This window comes from Sceloporus undulatus, chromosome 4 (assembly GCF_019175285.1).
Source record: "Sceloporus undulatus isolate JIND9_A2432 ecotype Alabama chromosome 4, SceUnd_v1.1, whole genome shotgun sequence".
NCBI lineage: Eukaryota > Metazoa > Chordata > Lepidosauria > Squamata > Phrynosomatidae > Sceloporus > Sceloporus undulatus.
Window position 1 is genome coordinate 77,371,505 of NC_056525.1, and position 15,949 is coordinate 77,387,453.

General features: G+C 39.8%; 1 protein-coding gene across 1 annotated transcript in view; it reads left to right on the forward strand.

Annotated features, from left to right (window-relative positions):
- The first annotated feature begins 525 nt into the window (after positions 1 to 525).
- Positions 526 to 15,949, forward strand: part of LOC121927610 (cytochrome P450 4B1-like) — a 28,080-nt gene continuing 12,656 nt past the window's right edge. The window contains exons 1-7 of the mRNA XM_042461395.1: positions 526 to 932; positions 5,726 to 5,867; positions 7,153 to 7,197; positions 10,685 to 10,812; positions 12,206 to 12,336; positions 14,524 to 14,675; positions 15,217 to 15,323. Coding sequence (XP_042317329.1) covers positions 678 to 932; positions 5,726 to 5,867; positions 7,153 to 7,197; positions 10,685 to 10,812; positions 12,206 to 12,336; positions 14,524 to 14,675; positions 15,217 to 15,323 — 960 coding nt within the window. The 5' untranslated portion in view covers positions 526 to 677. The remainder of the gene's footprint in view (positions 933 to 5,725; positions 5,868 to 7,152; positions 7,198 to 10,684; positions 10,813 to 12,205; positions 12,337 to 14,523; positions 14,676 to 15,216; positions 15,324 to 15,949) is intronic.

Consider the following 15,949-nt stretch of genomic DNA (forward strand, 5'->3'; position numbering starts at 1 on the left):
GCCTGCTTTCTTCAAGTCAAGCCAGATGGAGAGAGAGGGCTTTGGGCTGCCTCTGATCCAGCAGCAGCTCTGTCAGAGAGTAACACAGCACTTTTAATAAACCTGTTAAGCTACCAGTTTATGTATGGCACCACTACATTCTTAAAAACTTTCCTTTCAAATGTACGGATGTTGTTTGGGTTGGCAAAATGTCACATGGAAAAAGATCGAGATCTTCTTCCCCTTCTAAGTCCAAGAAGCATTGAAAACTTTCCAGGGCTTGACAATGTTTATTTTTAGACCAGGTTTTAGCCCCGAAACGAACTTTTTCAAACTCTAAGCTCAATGTCCCTAACTTATTGGCATGTGTCAAGTAAATAGAGACTCTTTGTCAACAAATGACTGGCGAGGAAGGTGCTTTTGTCAGTCAAGCACAAAGAGCGGCCACAGTGGTTCTTGTGCAAGTAATGAATCCAGGTTTTATTGGCTGAGCATTGGCTCAGCCCCTTTTGGCAATAACAGACTTTAGCAACATGATACTTTATACAGTGAGACTTCCTACTGTGTATTATCTCAAAGATAATAATTCCTGGTCCCTAGAAAAAACACTGAAGACAAGGCACATTTCCAAGCCCGAGTGATTAGCTATTAAAAGGCCTGGAGCTTATATCAAATCTGGCACTTTGAGCAAAAGAAACATGATGGAAGAAAGCAGAGAGCCACCAGGAAACACAGGCAAAATTATGAGCATTTTGCCAGAGTTTGTCAAGAATTCTTTTCGGTCTTGGCTGCCTCAGGATTCCTCTCAGATTTTCCACCTAGTGGTTCTTTTGGGCTTTACCTATGCTGTCCTGTGTGTCATCCAGTTGTTTTGGAAGAGACAGCATATGGTCAATGTCCTCAAATGTTTTCCAGGCCCTTCTACACACTGGCTGTATGGCCATGTCCACAAGGTAAGATGACTTCTGGAACAGCATTGTGTGTGTGCCTGTGTGTGTATTTGGGTGTGTGTTGTTGTGTATGTAAAATGGGATGCACATTGTGGTAGTGGTGGTGCTGGTGGTCCTTGCATTCTTAGGGTCTTAGAAAAGTTGTCATGCCTCTTAAAGGCCAAAGTTGCCTTGGCTGAAAAACCACTAGTAACTAGAAAGTTAGTATGCAAGGACCCAAGACTCTTTCACACTATGTGGATTATAGCACTACAAGCCTACATTAACTGCCATAGTTCTACCCCATGAAATCCTGGAATTTGCAGTTCAGGGAGGAGTACTTAGAATTCTGTGCCAGAGAGCTCTAGCACCTCTGTTGTTGTTGTTGTTGTTGTTGTTGTTTCCAGCTTCTGCAGACAGAAGGCAAACCTATCATGGAGTTTTCTTGGCAAAAACATTTCAGAGAGGATTTGCCATTGCTTTCCACTGCCGGTGAGAGAGTGTCAACCAGTGGGTTTCCATAGTTAAGTGGGAATTTCAACCCTGGCTGACTGAGTGCTAGTCCAACCCTCAGATCAGTACACCACACTGGCTCTTTCTAGTGCCTCACTAAACTACAAATCTTGGGATACCATAGGATATAGTGGAATCATAGTGCTATAACTGCATTGGGCAAAGGGTTCCTGGTTGTTGTTAGTGTGCATGTGCGTGTGTGTGTGCATGTGTAGGTTTCTATTCCACTTTATCCTTCCCCATGAAAAGGGGTCTGCTACCAGTGCCATCCTATACATATCAACTGATACGTTAATCCCATTAGGTTCAGTGGGATTTATTTTAAATAGATATAGGATGGTGGCTTTTTAAAAAAAGTTCTGAAGGAAGGAGGAAAGAAAGCAGTGTCTGAGTTCCAAAGCCTGCATCCACGCTGTAGAAATAAAACAGTTTGGCAACACTTTAACTGCCATGGCTGAATGCTATGGAATTCTGGAAATTGTAGTTTGTTGTGGCACGAGAGCTCTCTGATATGGAAGGCCAAATATCTCTCAAAGTCACAAATATTTCTCAAAGGTTAAATGTCTCACAAAACTACAATCATACTCATCCTGTTAACTTCTCTAGGGATTCAATGCACATTATTTCCAACTTTGTACAGCCCCAGGTACTTCAAAATCTTTATTAGAATTCCTACTTATATATTACAGATTGGTATGTGTAAGAAATAGAAGAAACTTGAGTTTCATTTGAAGGATAAAAGCAATATAACATAGATAGGCAACCATTGATGCCTTCCAGATGTTTTGGTCCCCAGTTCCCAGGATTTTAGGACCAGTGAGCTGGCAAGAGTTTATGAGTTATAGGGGGCATTCCCACTTGTGTTTAAAGTGACTTAAAATGCAGCAAGTCATAAATGCAGCAATTTAAAATGCAGTGATTTTAAATTCGATTTTTTCCCAATCATTCCCATTTGTGTCGTTGTCTGTAAATATTCCGGGTTAAATTACCCCTCTATCGTTCCCATTTAATTTACATCGATTTATCTTAACCTGGATTAGACTTTCAATTCATACCCACTGGCTGTCAATCAACGTGACATCCTAGCCACCGTTCCCATTTCTTGTCCATTTTTACCCTCCATCCTAATTTGGCGGGTTTTTTTCCAAATTAGCCAATGAGATGCGCTTATGTGCATATCCGCCTACTTTAACCGCATATGTGCTTATAAATATATATTTTTAAATAAATTTGGGGCTAATTATCTGCCTTGAGAGGAAGGAAGGCTCCGGAGGAAGAATGATAGAAAAAAAAGATGGCGATGGCGAAGGAGAAAACGAACAAAGAAAAAGTTACACCCACAAACCGACCCTTCAGCTGTTGCTCCTCCCTTTGCTGGGATCCCGAATCAGACACCAATTTGTTCCCATTGTATTACAGTGAATCGTATCCCGGTTTCGAAAATAACCTGCGTTATAACCTACTATTTTTTTAACCCGATTTAAACACGTATAAATCAAATCTGAATCGAATCACTGTGGGAATGATTCTGGGGTAATGCAGGTCTAATTCGAACTTAGGTGGGAACGATAAGAACTTATGTCGAATCATGACATGAGTTTTAGACTAGTGGGAACGCCCCCATAGTCCATCTGGTGGACATCATGCTGTCTCTCAGTTTTAGGCTAGGTCAAGATAGATGCATCAGTCATCTTTTCAGTTGATAAGATACTCAGCTCATTGCTATGGAATTCTTGGATTTGTAACTTTGGGAGCTATTTAGCCTTCTGTCCCAGAGAGCTATAGTGCCATAACGAACTACAGTCCTCAGAATTCCATAGCATTGACCCATGGTACATAAACTGGTGTCAAATTGGGTTATTTCTGCAGTGCAGATGCAGCCTCAAACTCAGTTATAGGTTTTTTTGTGCTGGACACTTTTTTTGCTGGACTAACTTTTATCCCAAAAGATGTGATGACCAGCAATATTATCATTAATACTGGGAATCACTAATCTGCTCATTATTATGTTAAACAAAGACATAAGGAATTCCAATTTTTAAGTGAACTAACTAAAGAAAGGATTTGCTATAAGGTTTTCCTCCTCTGGTTTCACAGAATAAAGTTTACAACACCAGTGTAAACTTATACTTAACACAATATAAGGTGTTGGTGATGACCTATAAAGCCCTAAATGGCTTGGGCCCAGGATACCTGAAGGACTGCCTCTCCCCGTACATTCCGTCCCGCACCCTCAGAACATCTGGGCAGCAACTACTTAGGGTGCCAGGGGCTAGGTTGACCTCCACCGCGAGGAAGACATTTTCCATCGCTGCCCCGGCCCTTTGGAACACGCTGCCCATAGAGCTCCGCTCGGCCACCTCCCTGGCCCAATTTAGAAAGGACCTAAAAACCTTTCTATTCCAGCTTGCATTCCCCGACTAAAGTCCAGTGGGCCTCCCTTCCTCTTCTGTGGCAAAGAGGATTGGCTAACGGGGTTTTTATTTTGTTGTTGTGTAATTGTTTTTAACTTGAATGTATATGTTGTGTTTTTTGATATTTGCTGTGAACCGCCCTGATCTGTGGAAGGGCGGTATAAAAATAAAAAAATTATTATTTTATTTTATTATTTAGTGTGGAGTAAGTTTGCTTTATTTTCAAGCTGAATCATGCTTCCAGGAGGCTTCCACAACAGTTCAGATTCATAACAAGGCAAACGTTCCCTGTGAGCTTTGTATTGTGGCCTTCTTTGGTTCCATCCAGCTGATGAAATATGCTCGTGTAGCAGCAAATTCAGTGGCAGAGCATGTAAAAACATCAAGGAAAGCATACAACCTAAGCAGACTTAGAACTTCAATGTTTTATAAACACACACAGCATGTTCATCAGACCAGGGAACTTTCCACACTCTGTGATTGTAGCACTACAATTCCACATTGCTGCAGTAGTTTTATTCAGTTACATTCCACTTTTCCCCTAGTAATAGGATTTAAGATGTCAAACAAATTATTAAAATGAGTACAGATAAAAAACACAAAATGTGTGTCTCTGTGTGTGTTGTTTAAAAACAATTAAACAAGTTATAGTGTTAAAACCATTTAAAATTCATCAAAAGGTGATGAAAACAGAATAGTTCAATACAACTTTAAAAGTGTATGGCAGTCAATTTCTAAAAAACTAGATGGACTAGGAAGGTTTTTACCTTCTGGTAGAAGGAGGGAGCCATCCTAGTCTCCCCAAGGCCTTTAATTGCCAGAGTCCCATCTTATGAAATCCAGGTATTTATAGCACTCTTTCCTAAACTTCAAATTTCAGCATTCCAGAGGATGGCAGTTAAAGTGACATCATAGTGCATCAGTTTCCATGAAAACAATGAAATACAAATATTTACTAATAGTGCTATGCAAAATAATTTAAGTTTCATTATATACAGTCAACAATATATACATCAATCAACAAAGCCTCTGACAAAGAATATCCTTTTTGCAAACTCTTTTTATATTTGTCCAACCACCATCTATCTCTTCCTTGCCTTTTGTCTAGCTGAGTGTTTTTAGCTGCATTGGCATTGAGAGGATGATGAAGTAGGGCTGGAGAAACACAGACCTGTTGTATTTGGTTGTAGCAGCCTGTCTGCAGTAAAATACAGGAAATCATTTACTGAGAAAGACTAGGATTTTACTCTACTGATCTTCAGGCAAGCTAAACAGCAACTGTCCCCAGAATTCCTTACCATGTGTGAACAGCAAAGCAGAGAGAAAAGGGGAGAAGACATAATCCTACTTCACCGTCTATCCTCACCATGTGAAGTCAAAGGCTCTCATCCATAGTTTTCTGTAGGTTTACAAGGCTATATGGCCATGTTACCTGACCTGGTTATTTCATTCCACATGTACATATTGTTAATTCAGGATAAAAGGTTCGTTGAACCATGTTGAACTGCTCTTCTCTTTCATGGTGCTGTAACCTGTTCATAGTCTTTTCATTCTCCCTCTGGTACCAAATTTTCCTGAGAAACCTCTATCATACTCAGAAAACTTTGGGTTTTTTCAAGTTTAGTGGCCATTTCCCACCCTCAACATTTAGAATTCTATGACTGGTTCATGTTTAATCAGCTTATGCTCTATGCTGGAGATTCAGTGAATGGTAAAGGCAAGCCCAAGCAGAAGAGAAAGAAAGCAGCCAGATTTTTTTTAAAGAAATGAAAAGAAAAATAAGCAACTATGCTTATTATCTAAAACTACTTGCATTGCTGACCAGATATGTAAACATAATGCTCATGATGTATTGTGTACTGATTACTGACCTTTAAACAAACAATGTAGATGACACCAGAGGAAGAATTTGTGAGTGCAAGAGCCTGGACAGAAAAGTACCCAACTTGCCATCCGGTATGGTATGGACAATTCTTAGCATACTTGGTCATCAACCACCCTGAATATGCGAAAGTGGTCTTTAGCAGAAGTGGTAAGAAATTCATTATCTTACTATTCACTCTGATCATAGGGTGAAATTTCATGCATTTATCCCAAGCAGCAGTTGATGACACTCTTTGTTTTCTTGACATTTTAAATTCCATTTGAGTTTAGTTTTATTTCAAATTTGAGAACAAGCGGGGTGACCAGATGTCATAACCACAAAGGAGCCCAAGACAATGTGAAATGTTGGACATCCAAGAAAAATGTAGGACATTACAAACTAAAAACTACACACTATTAGAAATATAAGTTCATGCTTCTTGGTCATGCTTAAAATGGAGAACATTTTGAAATTCCTCCTGGACAGAAGCTTAAAATGTGAGACATGTCTTGGAAAAGGAAGATTTCTGGTCACCCTGAGAACAAGTAAGTCTTGAGAAGAAGAGATGAGCACATTCTGTTTCTGACATACATATGTTTGCAATGGTTGTTATAGCTCAGTCTCTGGAAATTATCACACGGGGAAAAGGACAGTAGCAAAGTGGATCAATCCTATCCTTAGCAGATGATGTCACACTTATTCTCTCATTATCCCATCCTTATCATGTGATTGTGCAAAGATTATCAGACGACACCATGCTTATCCTGTCATTATCATGTCCATGAAGTGAAATTGACCTGTCATTTTTGAGTAATGGAAGTTTCCATTAATGAAAACTGATAGGATAATTCTACTTCATTGACATGATAATGACAGGATAAGGATGATGCATGTAATAATCTTTCATGCAATAGTGCAATAAAAACGGCATAAGGATGAGAGCAATCTGCTTTGCTCCTGTCCTTATTCTCCACAGTCTTGATCCTAGCCAGTATAACAATGGTGGCTCACTGTATGCAAGTGTGATCAGGGACATGAAGTGCCCAATCTACTTTGGCTGAAGTTTCTTGAGTATTTTTTAAAATTATTTTTAAAGCTTATAGTATGTAACAACCATTAAACCACTTAGTGATAACTGAACAACAAACAAGAATGGACTGACAACAGACACATTCTTTTGTTTGTTCATCTTCTTCCTCACCCACACACACACACGCACAGACAGTGGCTGAATTAGTCACTTTGGTCTGTGATGTGCTATGCTGTTCACAGTCCACTGTTTCAACACATTCACACAAGCAAAGAAATGGGATCATGCCCTGTATCTGTCCACAGAAGGGAGGATTCCATGAGGCAGCAGGGTACAGCTTAGAAAATGAAACCTTTACATTTGTACTCACAAAAGACTACATTGTTTCATGTGATGATATCTTTTTCTTTCACATTTATATAGATCCCAAATCTCTTATAGTATACGGCTTCATAATTCCATGGATTGGTATGTATAGCTCCTTCCTAATTACATAAATCACTGTATTCTTGTCATATTTGTGACATCAGACTTGCACACAAATGTTCATGTCTGCTGAAATTTGCTGGTGTGGGTTTACTGTAATAGTGTTTGCTGGAGAGTTTACATGCCGAGTATATTTGTTTGGGGAGGACATTTCAGTTTATATTGCTTAGGAGTCAAATTGTTAACTGTAGCACAGGAAATGGGAACATTGTAAATTTGAAACACAGAAAGATAAGACATTGGCTATGATTCTGTACAGAAGGAAATAAGGTGCTATAATTCCAATTTAATTCTGTGGGAGCCTGGGATTTATAGTTAGGGAACATTTAGAATTCTCAACCAGAGAACTACAAACTACAGGATTCCATAGGATAAAGCCAGGGCAGTTAAAAAGCTAAAATTGTGTACCAAAAAGGGCCGTGTGCTGCACAAACTGTGTAGTGTGAAATTGCTGCATCCTGCAGAATCCTGGGGTTTGTAATTTGATGAGGTACTAGAGCTCTCTAGCAGAGAATTTTAAATACTGCCCCCAAAACTGCAAATCATAGGATTCCACAAGGAATGGAAACACAAAAGTTAAAGTGGACTCAAAGTGCTGTAATTATGTACACTGGTACCCCGGGATACGAATGCGTCGCCTTACGAAATTTCCGGGTTACGAAAAAAATCCATTCAAAAAAACTGTTCCGGGTTACGAAGGTTATTTCAGGTTACGAAAAAATTTTTGGTGCTTTTCGGCGCTATTTCACATGAAATCGCGGCTTTTCCCCATTAGCGCCTATGGCTTTTTCGGTTTACGAAGTATTCCGGGTTACGAAAGCGGCGGCGGAACGAATTAATTTCGTAACCCGGGGTACCCCTGTAGTGTAAAAGAGCCCAAGATGTAGTTAAACCAGTTCTGTTGGGGTGGAGGATGTTCATGAAGCCATACTGTTCCAGGTTTTAGATCACAAAAGACCTAACTGATCACTTCAGTTTTTTTCTTGAACTAAATTTTAATGTAGTGGGTCCAGAGTAGAGCTGGGAAGGCCTGGACAAAAGAAAGAAAAATTCAAGGAAAAAAAACATTATTTCCTGTTTTTTCCCCCTGAAGCCTTTTTTTTTTCTTTCTGAAAAACTGGAAACATTGAAAAAGGGAAGAAAACCAATTATTGAATGTTTTATTTTAGCAGGATGAATAAAATCTTTAAGACAAGGTGTTCATATATTCTCTAATTCACTTCTAAAAACTACGTACAGTATCAGATTATTTTAATTTCTATGCACAGAATGAGGACAAGCAAAGTTACAAACTGAACTCTTCAGTGGAAGAGCAAGATGCATTTCTTCCTTTATGGGATACTGAAAGAACCTGGTCTACGTTTGGAAACACTCACACTAAATCAAGAAATAAACTGACATGTGAAAGGGTAGAGAAGCTTCTTTTAATCCAGATACACCTTTGGTTTTTAGAAGCCCATGATAACTGTGATTATGACAAACATAACAAAACAGAAGCAGAGACTGAAAGTGATACTGATAACCAGGACTCCATTCACACTGCAGAAATAATGCAGTTTGACACCACTTAAGCTAACATGGCTCAGTGCTTTGGAATTTTGGGATTTGTAGTTTTATGATACATTTAGCCATCTGTGTCAGAGAGCTCTGGTGCCACAACAAACTACAATTCCAATGATTCCCTAGCATTAAGCCATGACAGTTAAAGTGGTGTCGAACTGGAATATTTCTGCAGTGCGGATGCAGCCCAGAGCTCGGAAAATGAATCTGCTTAAATTTCATGCCTATTAATTGAATCTTAGTCCCTCATCCCTTCCACACACTCCTCTCCCTCCTTTCTTTTTAAGGGTATGGGTGCTTTATGTCTATTTGATACTGTGGAGAGGAAATGTAAAAAATTTTTTGTTACTAATGTTGACAATTTCTTCTCTGGGTTTTTTTTAGTCTTTTTTTAGTCTGTTCCACATAAACTAGCAAAACCAACGTTCAGGAGATTATTACTCCATTTATTGCAAATAACTTTTTTTTTTTTAAAAAAGTAAATTCTGTTTGTAATAATTGTTTGAATACACTGTACAGTGGGCCCTCCCTTTACAGAAGGATCTGTTCCAGATCCCTCCGTAAGGGGAAATCAGTGTATGCTGGAGCCTCATTGGAAGTAATGGGGCTTGCACCCATGGTGCATGGAGGCGCAGTGTGTGCCCCATTACCCTAATACATATGGACAGCGCCATCTTTATGTGGCGCCGTCCATATGTGGCGCGCATGCACAACGCAAGCGTAGTGCCGTGTCCACACCTCTGGGTGACGCGCTTGCATCTTGGACACATCACAGTGTGCCAATGGCAAACTGATGACATTCTCCTGGTGCACCCAAAAGAACCCGCTTTTAGTGGGTTCTTTTTGGAGCAGAGGGAGCCCGCGAGGTTTGGTTACTGCGGCCTCCCTCCGGAGGGAAAATGGGCAGCTCCAGAGTGACTTTCAATCTGTAAAAAGTGCTAATGTTGCATTTTTAATTTTTTTCTAAATATTTCAAATTTCCCCCCAAAAAAATCCAGGGGAAAAAAAAACATCTCCCCCTCCCTCCCCTGGCTTCAAAATTTCTGGAAATTTTACATCTCTAGTCTAGAGCTGTAATTATTTTAGTATTCTCTGGACTAGGGACTCACCATTTCCTCATTCTTATTAATTTATTATTTTTGTATTAGACTGGTCTCCTCAACACTGGCAATTTGTGCCAAATGATGGATATCATGCTATTCAGTGTCATTTCCCAACCAAAGCATCTCCTGTCTAAAACAAAACAAAGCCCTCAAATAAAAAGGTAGCAAATTCTAGTTCATCTATGGGCATCTTAGAGAGCCAAATTGGTGGAGTGTTTTGCACATTGGACTATGACTCTGGAGACCAGGGTCCGAATCCTGGTTTGCCTTGTAAGCCTGCAGGGTGACCCTAGGCAAGTCATATGCTCTCAGCTGCAGGGAAAGGCAATGGCAAACTTCCTCTGACCAATCTTGCCAAGAAACCCCCCTGAAAGGTTTGCCTTAGGGTTGCCATAGGGTTGCCATAATTGTCCACTTTTACCAGGGACAAAATGTAGGACAAATTCAAGACCAAACTGTAGGGCAACTGCAGGACAAAACTCAGCTCAAAATGTAGGACATTTAAGGTCCACCATTTTTCTTATGATAAGTTGGAAATGACCCAAAGGCATGCAACAGCAACCATTAACAGAGATTGCCAGGAAATAGACTCACACAGGAAAAGCATTATTTGGATCTCAAAAATAAAAGTGGTAAGTAAAACAATTAAAATTGTCATGTCTCAACACATTTGGCCAAGCTGCATATTGGTTTTCAATATGCATACTGCCTAGACAAGTTTGTACTCTTAAAGATAGCATAAAAATATTTACAAGGAAACAGATATTTTTGACTTGTGTTTCTGACCTTCTCCTTTCCCCTGATAGGAAAGGGACTGTTGATCTCAGATGGGCCTAAATGGCAGAAACACCGGAAGCTGCTTACTCCAGGATTCCACTATGATGTTCTAAAGCCTTACCTCACTGTCATGGCTGAATCAGTTAAAGAGATGCTGGTAAGAAATCTCACCGCCATGCCTACAAGTTCATTTCTGTTCACTTCCTTCTTGGGAAACTGCCACTGCTTTAATGTAATGGTCCAGTTTAGTGGCCTTAATCCCAAGGAAAACTTTGATGATACTTTGGTGGCTTTTAACTTTCCTTTTAACCTCCTGATCTGCATTGTCATAATGCAAGGATCCTGTGATAATTTGCTTCAAAAGGTTTCTTTGGTGTCTGAAGCCCACCTAAGTATGTGAAATAATCCTTTAGTTGGGGCCAAAGAATGTATGCCACCATATCTGGTATGAAAGGAGTATAATGAATTTTAAAAGGCCTACATAAATGTCACTTTATATATATATAAATTAAATTATGATTTTCATCACTATCAGAGGCTGATGTGACAAAGTTTCTGTGTGTTTCATTTTGTTATTTAAAGTTTGAATATCAATCCATCACTTTTCATGGACTGTCAGAATGGTACTACATAGATTTTTTGGCCACAAGATCCATGTGGTTTTCAGCATGGTTGAGCGGGCAATTTATTAGATTTTTTAAAATAACCAATTTATGCTAGAGGTTTGTGATACCAGTAGAGTTCATATTACCTCATCCCATGAACTGAAAATATGTGGAATGGGCATATGGCCAGGTGGGCTACTCCCTTCCCACTAATCTGGCTATTATCTTTGTAAAACCTTTCCCAAAGGGAGAGATCATCCACAAAGAGACATCTGTAGAGAGAGAGGTTAATCCTTAATGACACTTCGTAATGGTTCACACTTTTACCTACAGGCTCTAGTGGTCCCAGCTAAGCTTGTTCTGTGCAACAGAGCTTGTGACAGTAGTGTTTGAAGGGATGACTAGCAGGGACACAGTAAAATATGGGAGACAGAAAAGTTAGGTAACACATGTTGCCCAGTGATTTCTCTCTTGCAAATGTTCTCATTCATTGAACACATTAGTATCTATTTGTGTCCAGTGGCTACAACTGGCTTTCCTTCCTGCAAGTTCTGCAGGGGCCATAAACCGATGGCTCAAGAGCCAATGCCAGTCCATGGACCACCACGCTGAATAGTGGTCAATACATGTGATTTTAAGGTTATTTCTTAATTATATGTATTTAGAGTTTTTATGTTCTTGCACTTGATGTATTATTATTACTTCCGCCCTTCTTTCCCGCGGGTGCCGTGGAATGTGTATTATATATTTGTATTGTATAAATTGTGTCTGATGGTGTTGTGAACCGCCTTGATCATTGCGGAAAGGTGGTATACAAATAAAGCTTTTATTATTATTATATTTATTATTGAATAGCACTGCCCTAGAATATGACTCAGTGTCCAGTATAAGTTAGTCATTTTGGAGTTCTTTCTTATCATTCCATTCTTTTTCTTAAAATATTAGGATATATTGGGAAAGCTGATCTCTAAAGACAATACAGCATCTGTGGAGATATTTGAACATGTCAGTTTGATGACTCTTGATACCATCATGAAATGTGCTTTCAGCTATAAGAGTAATTGTCAAACAGAAAGGTCAGTATAAGATGTCTTCTTTAAAGTGGGAACCATGGCTATATCACATCCTTCAGAGTTTCACGGATGGAAACTGGAACAAGTCTGGCAAAGCGACATCAGAGTGTGGTCAAAGAGGAAAAACACACAAACTAGGAGAGGCTACATCCATTTACTTTCTCCTGACCTGATTGAGAAGGGCATGAGTCTGCCCCCTCCTCTCATTTCCTATCCCTTCCACTGAGTTAATGGAATATAAACTACTTTTGCATTTTGAATTCAGTTTGCAGAAATGAAATTAAACAGAGGACAAAGGGGGAAAGTGGGAGAAAGAGAGAGAAAAACTGGGTCATTTGAAAAGCAGCTGAAAAAGAGGGATGGCAGAGGATAAGCAGGATTGCCATTGCCAAATCAGAACAGTTGGAGAGTATGCCATATGCAGCTGTGCTTGCCTGCACTGGCATGAGATGGAACACAAGATTCCAGTAACCTCTGCAATTAATGGTTGTATCTGCTACCACTCCAGTGTAAGAAATGATAGCGTGAAAGGATTTTAAAATTAAATTTCTCCTTATCTCAGCAATACTGTTGTTCTTGTGTGCTTTCAAGTCATTTCTGACATATGGTGACCCCTAAGGTGAACTTGTCATGGAGATTTCTGAGTAGAATTTTTTCAGAGGGGTTTTGCCCTTGCTTTCCTCTGAGACTGAGAGAGTATCACTTGTCTAAGGTCACCCAGTGGGTGTCTGCGGCCAACTAGGTCTTCAAACCCTGGTGTCCTAGCTTCGTAGTCCAGCACTCAAACTACCATGCCACATTGGTTCTCTTCAGCAATACTCTATGAGCTGAAATGTCTCTTGGAATTATGGCCTGCCTTATTTCACCTTGGGAGCAATTTAGCCCCTGAAACCATGGAACAGATGAACTTTGAGGATGTCATCATGTATTTCTCTAGAGGCTAGTGGAAGATGCTGGAAAATTGGCAGAAGAACCTCTACTGGGAGGTGTTAAAGGATAAATATTAAGCCTTCATCCTTGTAACAGGACATCTGGTCACTAAAACAGATCTCCTCACATGGATAAAACAGCATAAACTCCAAAATGGTAATGGGCCCGGTTACAGTGGCTTTGCTGGGAATCTTGAGTGGGGGAGAGTTGTAAATTGAAGGCAGAGACAGCAAAGTTATTCTTAAAAACTCCCAGCTACTCCACTTCATGAAGTTGTTAAATGATGGGCCTTGAAACACTTTTCCTTTATTGAAATAGGGTATGAAAACCTAACTGCAAGGAATAACAGGAAGCTAGCTCTGCTATTAGTAAGAATAAATTAATCAAAAATAGAACAATAATATGGATAAACTGTCAGACTGAAACCAGACTTGTGGTCAGAAAAACCCACCATAGACCACACTGGAACATTGGGAGGGGGAGCAAACACGAAGCTGAACTTTAGTCACCTACAGCCTCATTAAGCTTCATTATAATATTAACTTACATGCCCTGAGAGGCATGTGGAGTTTTTAATGATCATGTGATGTATGTGAAGGATGGGGGAACATATCAAGGGGAAACATGTGATAGGCGGAGTGGAAAGTTATACCAGGTGAGCAGCGCCAAATAAGCCGATCGGTCCACCTGCATATGCTATGAAGTAAGCTAAGCTTTTAAAGTGTCTGCAGACTGCTGCTCTGAGTCCTCATCCTTTCGGCACCCACTTGGCCAAGTGCTTTCTGTTTTTTTGTTTTCTGTCTACTTTCTGAAAATAAGCTTGGAACTTCAGATCAAGAAATGGTTGTCTTGATTCAGTTCTGTTCCCATTGTGAGTGTGGGCTAGGACGGAGCTCCACATCTTGATCTATCATGAGCCACTCACCCTCTAAAATGGAGTGTATTGCATGGCTTGAAGGCACATACACACACATGTAGATGGGCAGGCCTATGGGCCTAATTCATCTTATGAGCAAGAGGTTCTCCTGGAAGGCCTACGGAATTAAAGATGAAAATGATGAGCATGCTCACTTGTTTACTCATTATGTAATAGACCCTAGAGCTTTGCTATTACTCTGGAATACTTTCAAACTGATCCTATTCATTTGTATTTTGAGATATTTTGAGATAGGTCTTAACTGTAGACCAACATCATCTTCTGTAATATGATTATGTCTGCTTTCAAAGCCTTACTCATTTCCGCTTCCTGTTTACTCACAGGGACAATGCCTACATTAATGCGGTGTATGATCTTTCCTACCTGTTTAATCAGAGGCTGAAGTCACCATTGCTCCACAATGACTTCATTTACTGGCTCAGCCCTCAAGGGCGCCGATTTCGCAATGCTTGCAGACTAGCGCACCTTCACACAGGTATGCTTTATAAGGATGGTCCCTTCCCCAGCACCACTCTAGTTTAAATATTTCTGGGGCTTGCATGGTCTTTGCTGAATTGCAAAATGTTTAAATAAGTCAAAAGAGCCAGAGGAAAGACAAAATAAATAATTTTGTCTGAATTCATTGCTTCTCCCATCTTTACTTTCCTCTTGCCTTTCCTTCAGGTTCTTCCTGCTTAGTATTCTTTCAACTAGATTCTTCTTCTTCTTCTTCTTCTTCTTCTTCTTCTTCTTCTTATTCTCTTTTTTTTTTTTTTTTTGCCTTTTGATTTCCATTCAGCCAGAGTTCTTCCATTCTCAGTCATCTCCTGCATGAAGTATTAGTCCTAACCAAAGTGACAACCTCTTCTGTTCACACAGAAGCTAGGCTTCAACCTATTTACTTCCTTGAGTTACTGAAAAGTATAAGTTTTCATTTCAGCTCCGCAAGAGGCTTCTTTGTCACAGACACAACTTAGTCCAGAAATGTTGCGTAACTCTTATTCTCATTTTTTACTCATTGTTTATATCTATTGCAGATAATGTAATAAGGGAGAGAAAGGAGTCCCTTAAGGATGAGCAAGAACTTGAGAAGATCATGAAGAAGAGGCGTTTGGACTTCCTAGATATTCTTCTTTGTGCAAGGGTAAGGATTTTTACAAGAGTGTTTCTATGTCTGCCAAACATAATTATTTTACTTAGTATTCTAGACTGAGCAGGAATGGTTTTTCCAAAGCATTGCTCCCTTTCCATGTGCACCATTCAACCGCCATTAATCAGTCTTGATATGGCCCAAGCATGAGTTTCATGGTCTGTGCATCATAACCTAGTTATTTTAATAGATAAACCATCTTATCCCATACTCAAGGAGCAACTAACAATCTATACTGTCACTAAGTTTGCCACTTCAGGAGTGTCCCAGGCCCAGAGGTGTTCTTGACAAAACTCTAAAACCTAGGGACAGTCCCTGGTGATGTCATTAAGTGATGCATTAAATATCAAACACAGTTGTTTGCAGCTTGTCATTCAAATAGAGGGGGATGGATGGAGTCATGTTTTCCTATTTGGAAATTAAGATAAAAATCTCATCTCAGGGGCTGTTCCACCGATCAAGCTGAAATGAAAGGATTTTATTCCTTCTTTATGGTTTAGGGACATGAGATAAGGAGTATTTAATCTAACCTACTTGTTTTTAGTCAGAATGTGGAGGCAGGGCAGAGCGTAAGGCAAAATGTTATAACCACTTTGGCATCAGAATGACTGGGAGGGAAT